The sequence below is a fragment of the Triticum aestivum genome, chromosome 2D, assembly GCF_018294505.1.
Source record: "Triticum aestivum cultivar Chinese Spring chromosome 2D, IWGSC CS RefSeq v2.1, whole genome shotgun sequence".
NCBI lineage: Eukaryota > Viridiplantae > Streptophyta > Magnoliopsida > Poales > Poaceae > Triticum > Triticum aestivum.
Genome location: NC_057799.1, coordinates 307542355 through 307565654, shown reverse-complemented (window position 1 = coordinate 307565654; position 23300 = coordinate 307542355). Strand labels below are relative to the sequence as shown.

The window sequence follows — 23300 nt, the reverse complement described above, 5'->3', positions numbered from 1 at the left end:
CACATGAACCTGACGCTTTCCTTTTTTGTGCAATATAAAAGGACCTGGTGCTTTTGTTTCTTTAAAAGAAAAGTGTGCTCAATCTGACAAACGAGCGCACGGGCGCCGGCTAGCTAGGTCCATTTTAGTTACATATGGGTAACTAAAAGTACTCAAATGTGTTCAAAAAGTCTGTAACTCGCACATCCTCAGAAAGAATGGATTCATGGGAGAGGTGCCATTTTGGTATCTTACACACATACCAATAAACTAGTTACAGGACCACCCGCTGAACATGCATCATGTCATTGTCTGTTCAAAAAAAAATGCTCGTGTCGTTGTACTTTTCTTGCTTGTATTTTTTTCTCTAGAATACATCGATAAAGCAGGGCAGCCAAGCAGTTAAAACACCGCTGGAAGCTGGTAGATTCTTTGACAATGCAGACTATTTTAGAGTAGCAATTTCTGAAATAAGATAGGGCAAGAGGTCCGGCATTAGAATTGTAGTACGGATATCTTATCTGGCTGACGTTTGCTGGGAGAGGGTGGCATTTCGAATGTTTTTTCTGGCAGTTTTAATTGTGTCAGGGATGCAGTTTCTTCAAAACAGCATGGCGTTTTCTGGGAGGATGGCAGTTTTGAGCCTTCATCCCAAAAAATGCCATGCTGAAGAAACTGCCACCCCACACACAACTAAAACTGCCATCGAAACGTTCGCAAATGCCCCCCCTCCTGGCGAACGTTCGCCAGCTAACGGGGTCCATTGTAGTATATACTAGCAGTATCAGCTCTAAACCTGCTTTCTGCTGTATCTCTGGTTGCTTTTGTTTCCCACTTCCACATTTTGTAAGTTGGGACTAGATATGAGAATAATAGATGAGGTTACCCTCACACCTCCTTTCAGAAATTGGATACTGTGGCTGAATCAACACATGTGTCGACATCTGAGCTTCTACAGAACTTGTTGTGCAAGCAGGACTCAGAAATTTTCGTCACAATATTTCCAATAGAATGGTGCTAGCAGTATCCAGCTTCAACCTTGCTTTCTGATGTGCCATGTCCTGAAGCTTAGTTTTTCCACTACACATTTAGTGAGTTAGACCAAGACTGAGATTGCAGCGACCTGCAATAGATGAGGTTGCCCCAATGCTTTCACTGCAGTAGTCCTGTGCAACAGAAACCAGATGCTGTGGTTGAGTCAAAACATGAGGTGTCGACAAATGAAGTTCTACAGAACTGTTCTGCAACCATAAGTCGCCACCATTCCCCTGATTATAGGCATGGAACCTCATAAACATTGCATTCACCACTCTCAGTCAATACATGAATCAACTACCAATAATCTTTACATGAACATTCTCCCCCTTTGAAATGGTGGAACCTACTGCGATCCCTAACAATGATTTCACGGTCATATACCTTAGATATTAGCTTAATTACCAAATGGCAGTCTCCACACACTCTCAAGTTCTTCACTATCCTGATAGGAGTACCAGGAAGACACTTCAGCAAGGCAAAGGCAATGGCCAGCCTCTCGCTATGGTAGTTTAAAGCAGCCTCTTTCTCTTCCTCCTCTATATCTGCCAATACATTGCTTGTGCGGGGGACGTAACCTTGGCGCCTCAATCTCTCGGCTATCTCGGCAAGCATTAGGTATATCTGATCACTCTCAGGATGTGATCTATCGCCCATAACAAACTCAAACACGGAGTTGCGGATCTCCACAAGGCTATGCCCTGGGTTTTTCCTCACTCCATGCGTGACCATTGTCTTCCTAAGGATTTGGACATCTGCCCACCTCCCAACAGCAGCATACAGATTTGAGAGGAGGACATAGTCGCCGCTGTGCCCAGGGTCAAGCTCAACCAGCCGTGCCCAAGCAGCCTCCCCAAGTTCCAGCTTCTTGTGCATAGCACAAGCACCTAGCAATGTCCGCCACACAACAGCGTTGGGCTCCAGTGGCATCGTGTTGATATAATCGTGTGCTTCCTCAACTCTTCCAGCTCTCCCCAGCAGATCCACCATACATCCAAGATGTTCAATCTTTGGTGCTATGCCGTACTTGTCCTTCATCTCATTGAAATATCGAAACCCATCATCGACCCACCCGCAGTGGCTACAAGCATACAACACTCCTACCATAGTGATATCAGTAGGGATAAGCTTCATCCCCTCCATCAGACCGAACAGCTCAAGTGCATCCTTCCCAAACCCATTCCCTGCCAAACCCACGATCAGTGATGTCCATGAGACCACGGTCCTTCCCACCCCCATCTCCTCAAACACCTTCCTTGCGTCCTCAACTCCGCCGCACTTGGCATACAGATCAATCAGCGCGTTCCCAACATGTCTGTTCCCTACTAACCCAACCTTGGACGCAAACACATGCACCCTCCTCCCGAGAGCGAGCGCCCCGATCTCCGCACACGCATTTAAAACACTCACCATGGTGAATCCATCCGGCATGAGGTCCACCTCCAACGTCTCCCGGAAGATTGTCAGTACCTCGTTGGGCCTCCCATTGGCCGCGAACCCGTTCATGACGGAGTTCCAGGAGACGAGGTTCCGCTCCAGCACCGGTATTTCGTCGAACACCCTGTGGGCGCTCTCAAAGAGGCCGCACGCGCCATAGTGATGGACGAGCGAGTTCTTGACGAAGACGAGCGCCACAAGGCCATTCTTAGCGGCCTCAGCGTGGAGGCTCTCGCCTTCGCGAAGGGCGAGGAGGCGTGTGCAGGCCTGGAGGAGCGGCGGGTAGGTGTGCGTGTCGGGCGGCGCGAGGCGGCGGCGGTGGAGCGCGAGCGCGAGGCGCGGGCGCGCCGAGGACGCGGCGATGCGGAGGACGGTGTTGAGGGAGAAAGGGTCCGGGTCGGGGAGGAGGCGGGAGAGGACGGTGACGGCGTAGAGGAGCGGGGGAGCGCCGGCCCGGAGGGAAGCGAGTTGGAAGAGGATGTGCTTGGCGAGGAGAGGGTGGGAGAGGGGCACGCCAGCCACACGGAGCGCGCGCGCGTGGATCTGCTTGGCGGCAGCGACGGAGGGAGACGTCAGGTGGAGGCGGAGGAGCGCGACGCAGTGTCGCAGCGCCGGGTGCGTGGAAGGTGCTTGAGCGATTGCCTCGTGCATGGCAATGGCATGGCCGTGCCTCGGTAGGGGTTCGTGATGGTTTTTGGGAGGGAAGGCGGCGCAACGAAAATGCTATACACTGCCTTTGTACTGGTTTGTTAGTCCCTTTGTATCTTGAGTCAAACTTTAAACTTTGATTTAACTATCAAAGAACAAGTTATATATCATAAAAATAGTATCACTGAAAACCTCTTTCAGATATAAATCCAACAATATAATTTTATGGCATATAATTTTTATTTTATTATTTAAATCTATGGTTAAAATTTGGCTATGACTTTTGCGATCCTAGGCGGTTGTCGTGCTCAATCCAGCAACTCAGGTCTCCTTAGGCTCTATCGCATGCCGCTAACGGATGAGAACGCTAGTGTGTCATGTTGCATGTTCATCGATGGATAATAGGCGCGGTCGGGCGACATAGCACGGCTACCGGTGCAGGCAGCCGGGATGTCACGCATAATCGTCGTGGCCTCGTGGGGAGCCATCTTTGTGTTCGTGGTCGATGAGCAATCAACGCAATGTCGTCCAAGCCTGCCACATAGTAATGGAAGATGGGGTGGCGACGTAGAAGCCCTAGCGCATTCGGTCATGTCGGGAAGGTCCTGAAAATGCCCTGAAAAATACCAAGAGGCCTTGGGAGTTTCTGAAATGTTCTGTAAAGTTCCCGAAGGTCTAGTGGGTCGATCCTTTGGGTGTCCCAAGGGACAGCAGCCACATGGGCCTAATTAGGGGCCATACGATGTGCCCCCTCCATCATGGGGGAAAGGCAAGCAGGTGTGTAAAGGGGGGGGGGGGGAGTAGTTCTAGGAGGACTCTAATCCCTAAGTCGACCGACCCCAAGGGACAGCAGCCACATGGGCCTAATTAGGGGCCATACGATGTGCCCCCTCCATCGTGGGGGCAAGGCAAGCAAGTGTGTAAAGGGGGGAGGGGGTAGTCCTAGGAGGACTCTAAACCCTAGGTCGATCGACCCCAAGGGGCTGCCCCTCCTCCAAGTCGGTGCCCCTGATCATCTATATATAGTGGGGGCGCACACCAAAGGACACACCAATCCCTTGGATCACGCCATGTTGCCTGCGCCCCTTCTCTCCCCTCTCGTCTATATTAATCTAGATGGAGGTTAGCCGCTAGGCTACTTCTCCCCCCTCTAGTTATCCCGCCAGTTTTCTGTGCTGGTCCACGGAGTGACGCGAAAGCTCTACTTCAGTATATTTGGATACTTCAAATGTGTCGTCTACTATGGTACTAGATCGGCAGATTATCTAGGTGAAATTTTTGCCGCCAGTATAACCTAGCTCACGGTGGAAGCTAAAATCAAAAATAACTTTTACAGTTTAATTTAAATATAAAGAAGTTAATTTTGGTTTAGAAAATTTAGGAAAAATAAATGTTCACATAAAATAAAATACATTTTCAGGAATAAAAATGACAAAATGTTAAAAGGGTTGTAAAATGTTTAGAAATTTTTGAAGTATGCCCCCCACAGTGTGTCGGCCTAGTAGCGCAACCAAGGTGGATGTGTGGTCGCTATCCCCTCATCTACGTGTGGAATTGAAAATACCGTCAACTGAGCCCGGGCAAAATAAAAAAATCCCCAAAAATAGAAAAAGAAACAAAAAATTCTGAATATTTTTTGCAAGCGAGATGCTTGTGTGCGTGATGTTCGTACAAAGTTTGAGGGAGTTTTGACATTCGAGGAGCGCGCGACAAAAAAAACAAAGTCGCCTCTGTGAGTAAGGTTACTGTTCACACACTGTTTTGGCCATTTTTCTCCTTTTTGCCACGAGCTCCACAGATGTTCAAATGGGGTGAATTTTTGCATGCACATCCTGCACTCAAACACTTCCAGGCACAAAATTTTGATATTTAATTTTTTTTTACGATGTTACTGTTCACAGCGTTCATATGGACCCGGACACCGAATTGGATATTCGGTTTTATTATCACTAGAAAAAATTGTCAGCATTGATAACTCAAATAGATATATGATCTACAACTATATTTTTAAATTAAGATACATCAAGTACATAGATTGTCAAACACCTTACCAATGTGCTAAACACATGTATTTCTACACCGAGTTGCAGTGATGTAATCACTTTAACTAGTTGACACCCTGGGTATTACTGCAAGACCTGGCTGCGATATGTTTTAATGATATTTTGTACTTCCTTCATCTCGGTTTACAGGGCATGCACGTCGTTCTAGACTGAGAATTATATATGTATTATATGTGATGAAAAATATATGTTTAAAAACTACATCCGCTTAAGAATTCAATGATATACTTTTTGTGACATATAACTCATATTTAGTTAGTCAAATGGATAATCTAAAACTACGTGCACGCCCTATAAACCGAGACAGAGGGAGTATGAAACATGGAATTTTGTAATACTTCATTTGTTGTTTAATTATCATATCATTGCTAATTTTTGAATATAAGTGGTATAATATAATTTTAAAAGGTATGCATTTTCCCATATACATGGTTGCATATTGTAGTGTTTTTTTTCTCCTGCATAGTTACATGTTGAGATAGCATGATTACATGTTGAGAAAATTATGTTAGTAGGTATCACCTATGAGGTTATGTAGGATATGACCCGAATTTTTTGTAGGGTATGGATAGTTGTCCACTAAAAAGTACTGCACCAGTGGCAAAAAACGTCTTACATTATGAGACGGAGGAAGTACCCCGTAAAGAGCTGGAACGGTTCTTCAGGAGGCACAAACATTTTTCTTTTTCTGAATACAAGCATGGACATCTCAGTAACAAATAGTAACAGTACCGGGATAATTTGCTAACAGGGTTAAAAGGCATCAAGCAGTCAGACTTCTGAGATTTTTACACACCAGGGCAGCAGATTGTCTACACACAATAATAGCAAAAAGAAAAACGTAAACACCCAACAATATCCACAGCAACAACCTAACATATAAGACGACGTCTTTCAATAAGTGTTCATCATGCAACAGCCCATGTATGTACACGGGACATGACATCAGTTTCCTATCCTGGAAACAAAAGCTTCACAGCGTGGTCGACGTGGAAAGGCCGTCCAGAGCACGTGGACATTCATCACATATCCTGCAGAAATTCAAATTCAAATTCGAAGGCGATGCCTGGGTCATCCTTTTGTTTGCATTTCAGAAATTTGACGGCAATTCCATCCCTGTGATTCTAATGGTTACGTATTTTGATTGATTCGACTACTTACATTAAAAGGACGGAGCTCTGGAGGTGGTGCGTGACTGAGCGTCTTCGAAGACTTCCACATCTTCGAGCTTCTCGGGCTTGAGGCAAGGAGGGATGTAGGCGGTGTAAATGGTGCTCATGTTCGGCGTCTCTTTCAGCTGCTGACTTGCCACCTCAAGAGGGGTTTTGGCGAATGCAGGATAAAAGCGTGTATGGCAAGTGTAGGCAAAGATTAAGCTTATTGCGAGGAGTGGGGTGAGGATAGCAGAATAGTAGAACTTCTTCAAGCCGATGATACCAAGCATGGTTGCCTGGTAAATCATGAGAGCTGCAATGATCCTTGTGTGCATGTGTGGCCACATTCGTCCGTTGCTCTCATAACTAGGAACATAAACTCTCAGAACCTGCATTTAGCAATAAGGAGGAATGTAAGGTAAGCCACTTGTGAAATCCATTCTCTTCATATATCTAGTGATGGTATTAGTATCACTTCAACAAGGCATGCCTATTTGCGCACACACAAAAAGAGCTATGCTTAGGACTGATCAACATACATTTTCGTAAATAAAAATCTTGCTCACCTGGTTTTTTGCTATAAGCCAACCCAGAGCAAAGTAAGCAACACCAAATGGCAAAATCAAAGGCGCGATGACGGAGTAGCACATCACAAGTGTCACGATAAGCAAGTCATTCGGAACCCGCGTGTTATACCCCAGGTCTCCTGGAGCCCATGCCGCTCTCACCTCATCCTCTGTCTTGCATAGGTACTTTCTTTTCAGGTGGAAAATGATGAGAGGGACCAAACGAGAGAGCTCAAGCCCATAACCAACAAAGAATCTGTCAAAAACAACAATCAATCGGTTATATATTCTACAGCTGTGGTGAAATTCAGACATGTGTATAGTGGAAGCTCACGACAGAAAGTGCATAAATGAGACAAAGTAATTACTTCAGTGCAACAAATGTGAGGAAGAAAGTTGCATTTCCAGGAAGCCTGCTGCCAAGCGTCGTAACAATCCCAGTAGGGTTCTCAATGACTTTTTGCAAAGCGCTGAACAATGAGGAACCAATTGCATAGCCAATGAATACATTGAAGACAATAAAGTAGAAATATTTTCCTGATGATGCCCTTACTACGTGGCTCTGTGAAGGAATTCCTTCTGACTTTGACAGGAACACAAGAAGTGTTGGCAGCAAAGCAAGGAAAACAATGAGGGCAATCTGTGGCAGGTAAGCTTGTAAGACTGTCTTAAGTAAAGGTTGGTCCACAACCACCTTCAGAAAGGGCAGCTTCTCCCTCAGTTTATCCAGCGTTGTAACAGCAGAGATAGCAGTAATGGGAATCATATAAAAAACCACGGTGACAAAGACAATGAGGTAGACCACAGTCTGTCTGGTTTGCCTATCATATATTTTCCTTGGAAGATTGGTCCATATTACCGCACGTGGTTCAGGAGCTTCTGTAACTGTCCATTCATCAAACATCTGAGCATGGAGAGTCTGAGATGCAGAGGCAGCGGCAGCTCTGCTGTTGAAGAAGACAAAGGCCGCCCGTTGCTGTTTCTCACTAAGGGTGCTCTTCTGTTCATCCTCCAGTTTGGGCAGCAATTCCTTAATCTTCTCATTACAGTACTCAAGCGTGTCGACCTTTTTACCGATAAGGCCAAGGAATCCTGTCCTATGAGTAGGCCTCGTGCCCTCAGGTCTGTTTGATGTTTTCGATTCTGCATAGACAGCTTCAGCATGAGCAATTTTGTGTCTGTGACCTTCAATCTCTTGGAAAATTTGATCAGCCTGCATAGGGCAATTTTATCATGTAGCAGGAATATAAGGCACATGTCACGAATAATAAACAAAGGGCGAACTCCCCTAAAGAACCTCTGAGTTGAAGTACCTTCGTGATGTCTGTCACAACCATTGCTTTGTAGAATGTGTCAGGATGAAGTGCTCGGAAATACGAGTCCACCGAGTCCTTTATAGTTTGATTAGGAGGTGGAACAGGAACATCTCTCACCAACATTGCAAACTCCTCTGGTTTAACGTCTGATGTTGATCTTGCCGCTGCTCTCAGATTTGAAACATGCTTGTAGGATCTCCATAGTATGAAATAGGTGACAAAGGAGACCCAATAGACTGCAAATATAAATGCCCACAGCCTCGCACTTCGGTCCTGGAGAAAATATCAAGACACTACTGAGTTTGGTTGTGACGGCGAGTGCCTGAGCTTGCAGTCTGGCAATCCTGTTTACAGGCTGTACGTTTCTATAGAGAAGAGCTCCAGCTACTGCAGTTTTCAATATCACTATTTTCAACCAAATTTCACATTATTATGAATCTGTAGATAACAATTATGCTACAGGTGATTACAGCAACAACTGTTAAACTGTAAACACTTAACACTGTAGATACAGGGAATACTTATCACGCAGCAGAATTTCAGTTCAGTCAAAACTTCAGAAGCGATGGACCTAATGGCTCCTAATAGGACAGTAACGAGACAGATACTGCCATTCTGACAATACAAATATCTAATAATGTGCCAAATTATGCGTTAAATCTACATAATGATATGTATGGTACACTTTTTGGAGCCGATCATCCACCTGATTATTAAATGGGCGGATCAAGCATGAAAATGCTTCCAGTAGTCTGAATAATTGGAATATTCTAGATTTATTTGTGGCAACAAAGACAGGTCATTAAGCTCAGATAAGAGGATTACTTACTTGAACATTGCCCAATGCTAATCTTTCAAAATCTGTGACGTTCCGCGGCACTCTGCCAGTAGAATCCTCCAGGGCATGATCAGTTCCAGCAACTGGTAACAGAACTGGAAGCAACACAATCGCGGAAAACGCAAGGATTGCCAACACTGGAACACGAGATAATAAAAATTCAGATAACTGGCGAAAAATCTGCATGATTTGTTTTTTCAAGCAAGCACTCTGCATGATATATCTACCTGCCTATATCTGACCCCAAAACGCATCCTAGCCTTTTCATCGCCCTTTTTGAACTATAGACTAAGCAGTTTAACATGCTGCTAAATTACATACTTCCAGCAATCATCCATGCATGATAGTTTTATCTCGTTTGGGCCGGACCTTCAGGACGGGTGGTGATAACTCCTCTTAACAAAACACACGCATTGCTCTTGCTTGTCCTACACCTTTTTCTTCGCAGCATTATATGATTTAAAGTAAACTGATAGCAGCAGTTGCCTCTTTTTTTTTGCCATTCTGGCAGTTGATACAATCGGCTTATCTTCATGTTGATACACAAAAATAAAACAATCAAACATGCAGCTAACTTCCTACTAACATGGCACCATTTTTTTAGAAAAATACTGAATATAGCAGATTCATCAGAGAATCATACTCCACAACAGCAGGACTTAATTTAATATTTTATTTTGTGCACGAAATATTATTTGGAAGCAAAAGAACACGGAAACGCACAGACGAGTAGTAAACGAATGAATCTGGGAACCAAACAACCAACTCAACCAAAGCATGGGTAAACAAACGAAGTGGAGAGCGTGGTTGGCTTGGGCGTACCGGATGAGAGGAAGACGAGGTAGACGGCGGCGTCGACTCCGCTGGCGGCAACGACGTCGGCCTCGGACGCCGCGAACGCTTGGCGGATCCAGCCGACGGGGCTGCGCGTGCCCCGCCCGCGCCCCTCCCACGGGTCGAGCCCCCGCAGCAGCACGCTCGGGTAGTACACCGGCGCGTTCCCCGGGCGGCGCGAGAGCCACGTGAACACCAGGACCAGCACGGCGAAGATGAGGAAGGACGTCAGAAGCGACGTGACGAACGACGAGATGTCCATCTCGCTCGCCGAAGCCGCCCCGCTCCTCCTCCGGGGGGGATTATGAGGGAGGGGGTTTAGTAGTGGAGGGAGTGATTAGCGGAGGGGATTAGGGCAGTAATGGGTGGGAGGGGCAAGCATTGGATGCTTTGCTGTGCTGGGGAATGGCTGGCGTGGTGGGGAGTTTATGAGTTGTGGAGGTTGCCGAGCCAAGGAAAGGGGCAGGGCAGGGAGAAGAAGAGGAATGGGAGGGGACCAGGGAGATCAGCAAAATGTCTGAAATGCCCCTTTCCTCTTCCGGCTTTTGCTTTTCAACTATTCGAATCCCTTCCCCTTTTGACCACCCTCACCTCCGTGGCCTCTTGTGTAACGATAAGGGCATTTCTAACTGATCCTCAATATGGTCATAAAGAAGTAAAATTTTCAGTTTACTCCCTTACAACGGACCTAGCTGATCCCTTAAAAACGTTAATGGAGTATAATTTTTACTCCAACTCCCTATTCCCTGCCGCCAACCCCCCGTTTCCACCGCCATCGATGACCTTCGACCCCCCCCCCCCCCCGCTCACCCTGCCAGCCACCAGCGTCGGCTTTTCGTCACCGGAAACCATCCACACGCCGCCGCCGGTGTCGAAAGAAAAAGCTTGGGGATGACAAAGAACCACCAGGTCCAAGCTCCGCCTCCAACCGCGCCAATGGTGTCCGGGGTGGCCACCACGTCTCCGGCAACGGTACGCCGCCCTCCCGCCGCACCTACCGGAGGCAAACGGGCTCGAAAGCCGACGGGGCGGCGTCGACGCTCGCCGAGGCGGCTGCCAAGAAGATGATGAAGAAGACCGCGGCGGCGCCTCGTCCAAAGCCTATGCCTCGTGCGGCAACTCCGGCTGCCCCTACGGCGACTGCTCCGACGCGAGCGGCTGCCGCAACCGGCAACAAAAAATGCGACCAAGTGCTCAATGAAATGCCAACAAGGTAAAAATAAAACCTCGCGTCATGTTGGTATTCGATAGTGATTGTTCATGATCGGTAGTGATTGTTTATAGTGCTTGCTTTGACATTGTACAACGTACTATCATGTTCACGAATCCAAACACAATGGATGAAACCGCAAGAAAGTATTGGGAGCTCACTCATGGAGAAATATTGGCCTCTCTTCAGAATGTTGGTGGTGGTCGAGGGGGTGGTGGTGATGGTGGCCGAGGGGGTAGTGATGGTGGTGATGGTGATGGTGGCTGAGAGGATGGTGATGGTGGCCGAGAGAGTGGTGGTGGTGAGGATGGTGGCCGAGAGGATTTCGAGGTTGATTTCTTTGCCAAGGACGTCGTTTGAGTGGTGGTGGCCGAGAGGGTGGTTGTGCATGCCAAAGATTGGCTCGATCCACAACATATACATGCTATGTTTGTGGTGATTTTGAATCAAGCATTGTGTTTGAAGTGATGTCTTTTGGGTGAACTTCGCATGTTTAAATTTAAAAAACACGGCGATGAAACTTTATGTTATGACGATTATTCCTATCCATGCTTTAATTTGAATGATTTTAAGATATGTATTGTGTAGAGATTGTGTTTATATGACTAGTATACAAAACGGCCACAAATTTGATTTTACTTCACTAACTATAGGGGATCGCTAGGTGCTGCCACCGTTAGCGGAGTAAAAATTTACTCCTCTAACTTTTAGGGGATCGGTTAGAAATGCCCTAATAGGGCAAACTCCAACACGGATCATCCAAGTAGACATGGTATCTTGGTCATCTAACTTAGGAGGTAACTTATTTTGAATGACCACATTCCTTAGTAAGAGTAAGAGCATCTACAACGTGATGCCCATCAAACGCCCGCAGACGCACCCAGGCGTGTCCGCAGGCAGTGACTGGACAACCCTTAAATTTTCGTCTCTGCATTCGAATACCCCATACTTCAAGTCCTTAAAACCATACAAACCATGAAAGTAAACATCTACGTAGTACATAGATCAATTAAACCTAGGCTAGACTATTCGTTGTCGTCGGAGATGTCCACTATCACTGTTCCGGGCTTTCGGTATATGGGCAGCAGACGTAACTCCGGCTCCGCAGCGGCCTCCGCCTCCATCGCCGCTTCCACCTCATCAAAACTGTTGTTGTCGGATGAAGCGTCAGTGGGACTCCACGTGCGCCTTATCATGGATGGACTCGAGGACGGCAGGCTGCTCCGCCATCTTCGTCGCTTGGGCAATTGCTACTTGTGAGCTGCGTTGGGATTTCCACAGAGAGGAGAGGATGAAGCAGTACAATAGAGATAAGTATTTCCCTAAGTTAAGAACCAAGGTTATCAATCCAGTAGGAGAACCACAGAGACCCTCGTTAGCAACACCTGCACACACAAAAGCAAATACTTGCACCCAACGCAGATAAGGGGGTTGTCAATCCCCTCGGTGGTTATTTACAACGATCAAATCTCGTAGTGGTAGGTAAATAGATAAATTTCAAAACAAAATAAAAGAAATAAAAGTGCAACAAGGTATTTATGTGTTTTTATATATGATAAAAGTAGACCCGGGGGTCATAGCTTTCACTAGAGGCTTCTCTCTCGAGCACATAACATACGGTGGGTGAACAAATTACTGTTGGGCAATTGATAGAAAAGCGCATGGTTATGACAATCTTCAAAGCTATGATCATGTATATAGGCATCACATCTGAGACAAGTAGACCGACTCCTGCCTGCATCTACTACTATTACTCCACCCATCGACCGCTATCCAGCAAGCATCTAGGGTGTTAAGTTAATAAAAACAGAGTAACGCCTTAAGCAAGATGACATGATGTAGAAAAAGTAAACCCAAGAAAAATGAATAAACCCTGTCCCTTTATCCTTAATGGAAACAATACAATGTGTCATTTCCCTTTTTGTCACTGGGATGGAGCACCGTGAGATTGAACCTATCACAAAGCACCTCTCCCATCACAAGATAAATCAATCTAGTTGACCAAACCAAATCGATAGATCAGAGAGAAATACAATGCTATAATAATCATGCATAAAAGAATTCAGAAAAGACTCAATTAATATTCATGATTAATCTGATCATAAACCCACAATTAATCGAATCCCAACAAACACACCGCAAATAAGATTACATCAGATAGAACTCCAAGAACATTGAGGAGAACATTGTATTGAAGATTAAAGAGAGAGAAGAAGCCATCTAGCTAGTAGCTATGCACCTGTAGGTCTGTGGTGAACTACTCACACGAAAGGCAACAAGGATGATGCAGAAGCCCTCTGTGATTGATTCCCCCTCCGGCAGAGTACCGAAAAAGGCCTCCAGATGGGATCACGGAAGAACAGAAACTTACGACAGCGAAAAAAGTGTTTGGGGGTGGCCCTCTGTTGGTTTCCCAATTTTAGAGAATTCATATATGTGTAATTAGGACAGACGGAGCCACGAGGGGCCCACAATGCATCAGGGCGCGTCTACCCCGCCTCGGCGCGTCCTGTTGCCTTGATGTCTCCTCGCTTCTCGTCTGGTCTCCTTCGGACCTTCTAGGGTCTCTTTTTGTCCAGAAAAAAATCGCCAAAAAGTTCCGTACCGTTTGGACTCCATTTGGTACTAATTTCCTATAAAACCGGAAACAAGCAAAACTAATAATAGCAACTGCACTTGGCACTGGGTTAATAGGTTAGTCCCAAAAAGTGATATAAAATAGGATAAAAAGTTATATAAAACATCCAAGATTGATAGTATAATAGCATAAAACAATAAAAAACTATAGATACGTTCGAGACGTATCAGCGATCTCGAACTCCACCATGGCGAAGCCTGCAACTCGCGTCGTCTCCTCATCTTCCTCCTGGGAAACATAGTAGAAAACAAAAAAATTCGCCCTACAACACCCCAGGAACAATATGAAGATGCATATCGGGTTTGGATCAACGATCGTTACCGACTCCGGAGTGCAGCGGAAGTAGACGAGTCGGTGTAGATCGTACTTGGAGTCCCTCGAACGTTGATGAAGATCCCACGAACCGCCCTTGAGCGATCCCTCGAATGGAAGACCAAAAGCATGGCCTCTCTACTTGCTTGCAAGTGTACGATCTTCACGATCTGGCAACGCTTCACCGTGGAGAGCTAATCGTCGCCAGAGAATCAGAGGGAGGAGATTAGAACCACATGGGACTCATAAATATAAGGATTATAGGTGGCTAGGGCTAGCTCTAATTAGTCTACTAGGACCAACTAGAACTAGAACTAGATCAACTAGAGGAGGGTCCAAAACTTGTGTATTCAATTGTGGTCAATACCTCAAGTATATACATGTTAGAGGGGGGAGAGGAGGGCCGCCACCAAAGAGGGAAAGCCTCTTTGGGGCGCCATCCAAAGGGGAAGGAGTTAGACTCCTTCCCTAGTAGGATTCCCCCCCACCACCACCACAAGGAAAGGGGGAGTGCCTCTTCCACTTGGGCCTTCATGGCCCAAGTTGGCTTCCACCTCTTGGCCTTATTAGGCCCATTGATATTAAATATATTTGTGCTAAACATTTTTAGAGAATTATATATATATATATATATATATATATTAAAATCCCCAAAAACATTTTCCATATATATATAAATCGGTAATACCCGATATTACCCGATATTCACCCAAACCCTTCCAGTGCCCCCGAAATGCTTCCGGAACCTCTTGGAACTATTTCGAATATTAATGAAACAATTTCAAAAAAATATTCTCATCACTCCTATCACACTAACAGTCAGGAGATCGTGATTACCTTAAGCTTGTGACCCCGTAGGTTCAGTAAATCATAGACATGAACGAAAACACCTTCGTACAATGACCGATAGCGGTACCATGCTCACTATATTGTTGCTTCCGTTACCGGTTTTGTTCTTCTTTCTCGTTAATGTGTTCCGGCATCCCCGTGACGTAGTCACCTATTGAGGGAGTCCTAGATTAGGGGGTCCTCGGGTGTCCGGGCTGTGTGATATGGGTCGGGCTAATGTGCCATGAAGATACAAGGCAGAAGACCTTCCCCCGTGTCTGGACAGGACTCTCCTATGCGTGGACGGCAAGATTGGTGTCCGGATATGTAGTTTCCTTCCTTCACAAACCGACTCTGTGTAACCCTAGACCCCTCCAGTGTGTATATAAAACGAAGGTTTAGACCGTAGAGGCTATCAGAATTCATATAGGCTAGACAGCTAGGGTTTAGCCATTACGATCTCGAGGTAGATCAACTCTTGTAACCCCTATACTCATCAAAGTCAGTCAAGCAGGAAGTAGGGTTTTACCTCCATTAAGAGGACCCGAACCTAGGTAAACATCATGTCCCCTTTGTCTCCTGTTACCTTCGATCCTCAGACGCACGGTTCGGGACCCCCTACCCGAGATCGGCCGGTTTTGACACCGACATTGGTGCTTTCATTGAGAGTTCCACTGTGTCGTCGACAGAAGGTTCGATGGCTCGTTCGATCATCAACAACGATGTTGTTTCCAGGGAAACTTTCATCCCTGGTCAACTTTTTGTGTTTGGCGGCTTTGCTCTGCGTGCCAATTCAACTGGTCACCTTGAACAAATCGATAGCTACACCCCTGGTCATCAGATTAGGTTCGGAAGCCTGAACTATGTCGCTGATATCCGAGGAGATTTGATCTTCGAAGGGTTCACGGCCTCGACCGTTGTTCCTCGTCTACAAGAAGGAAACTCGTCGGATCCACTATCAGGCTCCGTTCAAGGAACAACTATCTTTCCTGCCCTGGCCCTAGATCCAGAGTGGACCACCTTGTCCGAAGATGGCAGCATGAACCCCACCGGACCCTCTCCTACTACCGAGCTCCTTGCTGGAGACCCAGAGGCGGCCGCATTATCGGCAAATCTGAAATCAAACAGGGTTCCCCCCTTCGTCGGAAAGCCGAACTCACCTCTGGATGTTAGCTCCGAACTCTTGAGGTCTGCATCCACGGAGCACAGTCCAGCGGCGGTTCCCGGATCCAGCTCCGCAGGTCCTCAGTCACCCGTCCAGCTATCGCTCCTAAACGAGGCTCTGGACTTAATGCGATCTCTCGCCATCACGGAAGCCTCACTTCCAAACTACTCCCAGCCCGAGCTAGGGGCTGAGTGCGGGGAATTGTGCATCCCACCCACCACCCACCTGGTAGCCACTGTCGAGGACTTAACCGACATGCTCGACTATGCCTCCGAAGACATCGACGGTATGGACGACGATGCTGGAGCCGAACCAGGCCAAAACCCGCCTATCACCGGGCGTTGGACTGCCACTTCTACATACGACGTGTACATGGTGGATACGCCCAAAGAGGACGACAATGGTAATCAGGATCCGATCGAGGACAAGCCCGTCGAGGTACCCCCAAAGCATCGATGTCAGCGGCGCCGTTCACGATCGCGGCGAGAAAAAGAAAGTAATACCGGCACCGGAGACAATGACACTCCGGAGAATGCCAAAGACTCTGACCACCCCATCGAGCCTGCCATAGAACATGATGATTGGGAAGATGGACAAGTCAATCCAAACGAACTTGCCGAGAATGAGGATTCGGAGGATAGTAACTATCTACCGGCCTCCAAGGAGGAGGTCAGCCTCGGTAATGAAGATTTCATCGTGCCAGAGGAACCCCTCGAGCAAGAACGCTTCAAGCGACAGCTCATTGCCACTGCGAGGAGCCTAAAAAAGAAACAGCAGCAGCTTCAAGCCGAACAGTATACGCTCAACGACAGATGGACTAAAGTCCTGGCTGCCGAAGAATACGGCTTCGAGCGACCAACAAAGAGCTACCCGAAGTGCAGGCTACTTCCACAATTTGACGACGAGGCCCTTGAGCCAATGCCGTCAAGATATAATCCTGCTGATGAACCAGACCGACCACCACGTGGACGGGACAGAGCGGCTACTTACGCCGAACACCAGCCCGCGCCACCCCGCCGTCGAGGCAAAGAGGTAGCGGCTCCTTGTTACACCTATGACTTACGTCAGGACCTGGACAATAGAGCTGGTCAGACCAGATAAATCTACGGCTCAAGGGGACGTGCTCCAACAAGAGACGACGGCCATTAAGCTTGGCGTGACAAGTATAACCAAACTCGGGCCGGAAACCAAACACGAATGTCATCCGAGCTCCGTCGTGACGTTACCCCTTGTGCTTCACCGATGAGGTAATGCAGCATCAGTTTCTAGAAGGGTTTAAACCTGTAAACATTGAAGCATACGATGGAACGATAGATCCCACCGTATGGATTGAAGACTTTCTTCTCCATATTCACATGGATCGTGGTGATGCTCTCCACGCCATCAAATACCTCCCGCTAAAACTAAAGGGACCAGCACGGCACTGGTTAAATAGCCTCCCAGAGAACTCCATTGGTAGTTGGGAAGATTTGGAGGATGCCTTTCGAGACAACTTCCAAGGCACCTATGTCCGGCCACCCGACGTTGATGATCTTAGTCACATAGTCCAGCAACCCGGAGAGTCATCCCGCAAACTCTGGACTCGGTTCTTAATTAAAAAGAACCAAATCATCCCGAACGACAAAGCCCTAGCGGCCTTTAAACACAGCTTCCGTGATGAATGGCTTGCCTGTCACCTCGGCCAGGAAAAACCAAAGTCTATGGCAGCTCTTACCGCACTCATGACCCACTTTTGCGCGGGAGAAGATAGCTGGTTAGCTCGTAGAAGCAACAGTACCAGCGACCCTGGCACCTCTGAAGCCAGGGATGGCAATTGCAGGCCATGACGCAACAAACATAAGCGTTGGAACAACAATGAAGAAACGGAAGACACAGCGGTCAATGCCGGATTCAGTGGCTCTAAACCCGGCCAACGGAAGAAGCCATTCAAAGGAAATAAAGACGGTCCATCTAATTTGGACAAAATACTCGACCGGCCTTGCCAGATTCATGGCACCCCTGACAAGCCTGCCAATCATTCCAACAGAAACTGTTGTTCTTCAAACAGGCCGGTAAGTTAAATACCAAACAGAAGGGGAAAGGGCCGCCAAGCAAGGACGATGATGAGCCCCGCCCACCTAACACAGGGGGATAGAAGAAATTTCCCCCTGAGGTGAAAACAGTGAATATGATATATGTCACACATATCCCCAAGAGGGAGCGCAAGGGCACACTAAGGGACGTCTACGCCATAGAGCTTGTCGCCCCTAAATTCAACCCGTGGTCAGCTTGTCCGATCACCTTCGATCGCAGGGACCACCCGACCAGTATCCATCATGGAGGTTCGACAGCCCTGGTCCTCGATCCAATCATCGACGGATACCATCTCACTCGAGTCCTTATGGACGGCGGCAACAGTTTTAACCTGATCTATCAAGACATTGTCTGTAAAATGGGTATTGACCCGTCAAGAATCAAACCTAGTAACACCACCTTTAAAGGAGTGATACCCGGCGTAGAGGCCCGCTGCACGGGTTCATTAACATTGGAAGTAGTCTTCGGTTCACCGGACAACTTCCGAAGTGAAGACTTGATCTTCGACATTGTCCCGTTTCGCAGTGGTTATCACGCACTACTCGGACGAACCGCCTTCACCCGCTTCAATGCAGTCCCGCATTATGCTTACTTAAAGCTCAAAATGCCTGGACCGCGCGGAGTTATCACAGTCAATGGAAACATGGAGCGCTCCCTCCATACTGAGGAACACAACGCGACCCTTGCAGTCGAGGCACATAGCGGACTCATCAAGCCGAATAAATCATCGGCCATCAAGACCCCAGACACTGTTAAGCGAGTCCGGCCTACTCCGCAGAATGACAGCTCGATGGATCCAGAGCTAGACTAGCAGTTTCGCCTCCGTCGACCGCCCCACACAACCGCAGCATATGCATCGAGTGTGCATAATTACGCACTTAAAATACCCTGGGCAACGACAGAGGCACACTGTGGACAAGGTCTATAGTGCGGCTTGACCCTATTTGGACCTTAACTTTTCTTCTTTGATCTTTTCTCCCTCCTACTACAGGTTCATTAAAACCTAGCTACACTACGGTCGTGCAAGGGCTCTTTCCGGGCCCCTTTCATATAAACGACCGTTGACTAGTCCTCTCAAAGGATTTTCTACCAAGGAGAAACAACGCAGACGTGCGGCAGGGCATCAATGGGATCTTCAAGACTACCTTTTCTTCCAGGCCCTGTATACAACTTCCCTTTGTGTACAAATTCTCGGCATGTAAAATAGCCTTGGTGTTTATGGCATTATCTGTAATAACACGTCTTAACGTATTAATCAGAGTATAAAGGAAACAGTTTATCACCCCTGTTCGGTATTGGTTTATTTTACCATTTGTATTCCCGCATTGCTTCAGATTGCCAGATATACTTTGACCCGGCCTGCATGTCGGGGGCTCTAGCCGGCCACGTATATTTTCAAAAAGTCTGAACACTTCTAGGGTATACTTCGGCGTCCCGAATATTGCATTATATGCATCAGCTCCGAATCATGTCATTGGTCAATAGTTGGGTTGCCCGGCTCCTATGATTACCACCTTACGTTCCGCTTGTTCGGCTAAGGTAGTAAAGGGAGAACTACTGCGATTGTGTTTCTGGTTCGTCTGGTCAAACACCTCAATAGAGAAAGCTGAAAACTGACTGTCATGATATGGCGAGAGCTGGTCGGCGATTCGACGACTTGTTATAAATCTTTTGCGATTTACTCCATATTATACGAAGGACTGGCCTTCGCCCAGTCATGTACCTAAGGCATCCTAGTTCGGATGGTAGCATACGCACCAGGGGCTAGTACTTAGCCCCACCGTCAAACTCCTATGGCTAAGTGAAAGTAGTAAAGCCGCATAGTCTGATTGTCTGGTTCGCTTCGCAGACACCTCCTTTACTGACCAAGACGTTGGGTCAAGTGTGATCGCGTGCTATACCGAACACCCCTGTAGCATCTACGTGGGGGCTGAAGCCGACGACTGGCAAACTTTCAGAATTGACACGGCCGCACAGGAGGAAAATAATTTCAGATAGAGGCAAAAATATATTGCAAGCTTTGCTTCATAAAACAAAGTCTGGACAACCCTGATACTTTCACTCAAACAATACATCCTTTGAGCATTGACCCTCTACTATTCGGGCACCCTCCAGGACATCTTCAAAGTACCGCTCCGGCTTGCGGTGGTCCTTGCCTTCGGGCGGGCCTTCGGTTGCCATGATGGTGGCCTTCATCTTCGCCCAGTGCATCTTGACACGGGCAAATGCCATCCGCGCACCCTCTATGCACGCCGAGCGCTTCACAGCTTCAACTCAGGGCAGCACATCGATGAGTCGCCTCACCAAGCCGAAGTGGCTGCTCAGAATGGTTTCGACTGGCCAGAGCCGGACTATGATGTCCTTCATGGCCAAGCCGGACATCCTATGCAGCCCCGCTAGTTGCACCATCTGGTTGTTCAATAGCGCCGGACGCTCCGGCGCCAGGAACTTTGACCAGAATAGCTTCTCCGTCGTGTTCCCCTCCTGGGCTTGGAAGAACTGCGCGGCGTCGGCAGCACGCCTCAGAATATCCGCAAAGGCGTCTGGAGAACTCCACAGTCGAGTGAGCAAGGCATATCTCTGACCCCCAAATATAGTCTGCAAAAGAAAGGGCTTACCGGCCGCTATCTGTTTGGCCTGCCGGATCTTCACGAGCACTCCGGGACTCGGTCCTGGCCTCCTTGGCCTCATGGAGGGCCTTGGCGAGTTCGGCCGATTGGGCCGTAGTCTTCTCCTCCAAGGCCTCGCACTTGCCGATGGCGTCCTTCAGCTCTTGCTCCACTTCGGCCACCCTCTCTTCATGCAGGCGGCGGGTGACCTGTTCGGTCTTTGATTCCACAGCCGCTTTGTCAGCGGCTGCTTTTCTCGCCTTCGCCTCCTCCTTGGCTTGGGCAAGTGTGACGCCCGGATATTTAAGCTACAGTAATTCTCTGCTAATGATGCCACGTCACTTCGATTACTGTTGCTAATCTCGCGTTAGTTTGAAACCGATTCTAATTCAAATCCAAAATCAAGCAAACAATAAAGGTTTTCAAATATTAAAACTAAAATGTTCGGAGTGAACCAAATATTGCATAGGTAATTATGGTGGAGAAACCACACCTTTATAAAATATTTAAGTACTATGAGATGATTAAAACAGCAGCAAAAACAAATATTTAAATACCTTTTGTAATTAATAAAATGTCAAACTAATTTATTAGAGGACTAGACTTTTTGACTTTGGACTAAGTTGAAATACTAATTTAGATACTAAGTATATATTTTACAAAAACTAAAATAATAGGAAACAAAACTATAACAGAAAAGGTAATGTAAATAAAAAGAAAAAAGGCAAAACAGAAATAAAACAAAAGAAAAAAGGAAAGAAAAGGCCCACTGGGCAACTGGGCCAGACAGCCTAGCTGGCCGACCCACCTGGACCAGGCGGCCAGCCCACCAACCGGCCAGCCCACCCCCACTCCCCCATAACCACACTACCCGAAACCCTAACCCACCGACACCACTCCCCCCACTCGCCCTCTCCCTTCCCCCGATCTAGATCGAGATCGGGGACACGATCCCGTCGCCGACCGCGTCGCCCGTCGCCCGCATCTAGACGCCGTTGCCCATCGCCCCCGATGCCGCCTGGAGGACCACATCGCCGGAGCCCGCGCCGCCACGACTCCGTCGTCGCACGCCGTCCACATCCTCCTCCTCGCCGGACCTCCTCCCCGGAGTACCGCCGCCTCAACCTCACCCGTCCTTGTCCTCCTCCCCGAGCCCGCGTACGCACATCTGCAGGGCCCGGTGAGCCGCCGTCCTTTCCCCTTTTTCCTCTTTGCCCGACGCCGTTCTCCGCGCGCGACACGCCTGCGCGCCCGACTCCGCGCCCACCCGACCCTGGGCGCCTCCCTCGTGCGCTACCCCGTCTGCCACGGCCTCGCAAGATGGGCCGCCTCCCTCCTGCCCTTTCCTCGCCGGCACCCGCGCGAGCCCCTCTGCTCGCGCCTAGCCGCCACACTTGGCGCCTTGCTGCGCCAAAGACCGCACCCGCAGCCACGCACGTCATGTCGTCGTCGCGCGCCGCCTGCCCCCTACTCGCCGCATCGCTGCTCGTCTGCTCCAGCGCGCCCGCAGCCCTTGCCACCCCCGCCTCCTCTGCCACCGGCCCCGCGCTGCTCCACCACCGCAGTGCCCCGCTGCTCCTCCGCCGCCCGCCGCCCGCTACCGGCGCTCGCTCCCGCATCGGCGCCCGTTCGGGCTGGGTGCTTGCACGCCCGTGACCCGCACGCCCGCTAGGCCCCCAGGGGCCTATGACAAAGGGGCCCCACCCCCAGAACGTTAAAAAAAGATGTAAAAAGGAATTAAAAAAATACAAATATTAATTAATTAACTTAATCAATTAATTAATTGTGTTTAATTAACCTAATCAATTAACTAAACTAATTAAACTTGATTAGTTAGTCTTAGTCTATGACAGGTGGGTCCCACTGGACCCACCAATCAGGTTTGACTCTGGTCAGCGGACTGTTGACCGCTGACGTCACCTCTACGTCATGCTGACATCACCAGGCACTGTTCTGCTGATTTAAAATAAATAAATGAATTACAGAAATGTTTAAAACTTTGAAAAATCATATAAAATAAACCGTAACTCGGATTAAAATACTTTGTACATGAAAGTTGCTCAGAACGACGAGACGAATCTGAATACGCAGCCCGTTAGTCCACCGCACATACCTAGCATAGCGAACATGGAACTTTCCCCCTCCGGTCCGTCTGTCCGAAAACGCGGAACACCGGGAATACTTTCCCGGATGTCTTCCCCCTTCGCCGGTATCACTTATCCCTGCGTTAGATCACCCCTGGCACCGCGTATTGCCTTGTTATATTTTTGTGATGCCTTGTTTGCTCCGTATTTACTGTTTCTTCCCCCTCTTCTTCTCCGATAGACCCCGAGTCTGGTGTTGATGCGATTGAGTAGGACTACGTCACCGACGACCCCCAGTTCGACTACGGTGTTGATGACCCTTACTTCTTGCTAGAGCAACCAGGCAAGCCCCCCCTTTGATCACCAGATATCGCCTATTCTCTCTCTACTGCTTGCATTAGAGTAGTGTAGCATGTTACTACTTTCGATTAATCCTATTATGCCGCATAGCCTGTCATTGTTGCTACAATTGTTGATACCTTTACCTGCTATCCTAATGCTTAGTATAGGA

The 23300-nt window shown here is 48.0% G+C and overlaps 2 protein-coding genes across 2 annotated transcripts; both read right to left on the bottom strand.

Moving 5' to 3' along the window:
• Positions 1-266: 266 nt before the first annotated feature.
• LOC123052862 (pentatricopeptide repeat-containing protein At4g21065-like) lies at positions 267-3170 on the bottom strand. Its single transcript, XM_044476217.1, has one exon. The coding sequence runs from the start codon at positions 3100-3102 to the stop codon at positions 1312-1314; it is 1791 nt and encodes a 596-aa protein (XP_044332152.1). The 5' UTR covers positions 3103-3170; the 3' UTR covers positions 267-1311.
• A 2712-nt stretch (positions 3171-5882) lies between these two features.
• On the bottom strand, positions 5883-10321 carry LOC123052861 (CSC1-like protein ERD4). Its single transcript, XM_044476216.1, has 7 exons — positions 9859-10321; positions 9028-9173; positions 8196-8471; positions 7251-8095; positions 6883-7138; positions 6324-6705; positions 5883-6193 (listed from the first exon to the last, which is right to left on the bottom strand). The coding sequence occupies exons 1-6, from the start codon at positions 10130-10132 to the stop codon at positions 6325-6327; spliced, it is 2178 nt and encodes a 725-aa protein (XP_044332151.1). The 5' UTR covers positions 10133-10321; the 3' UTR covers positions 5883-6193; position 6324.
• Between the last annotated feature and the right edge of the window lie 12979 nt (positions 10322-23300).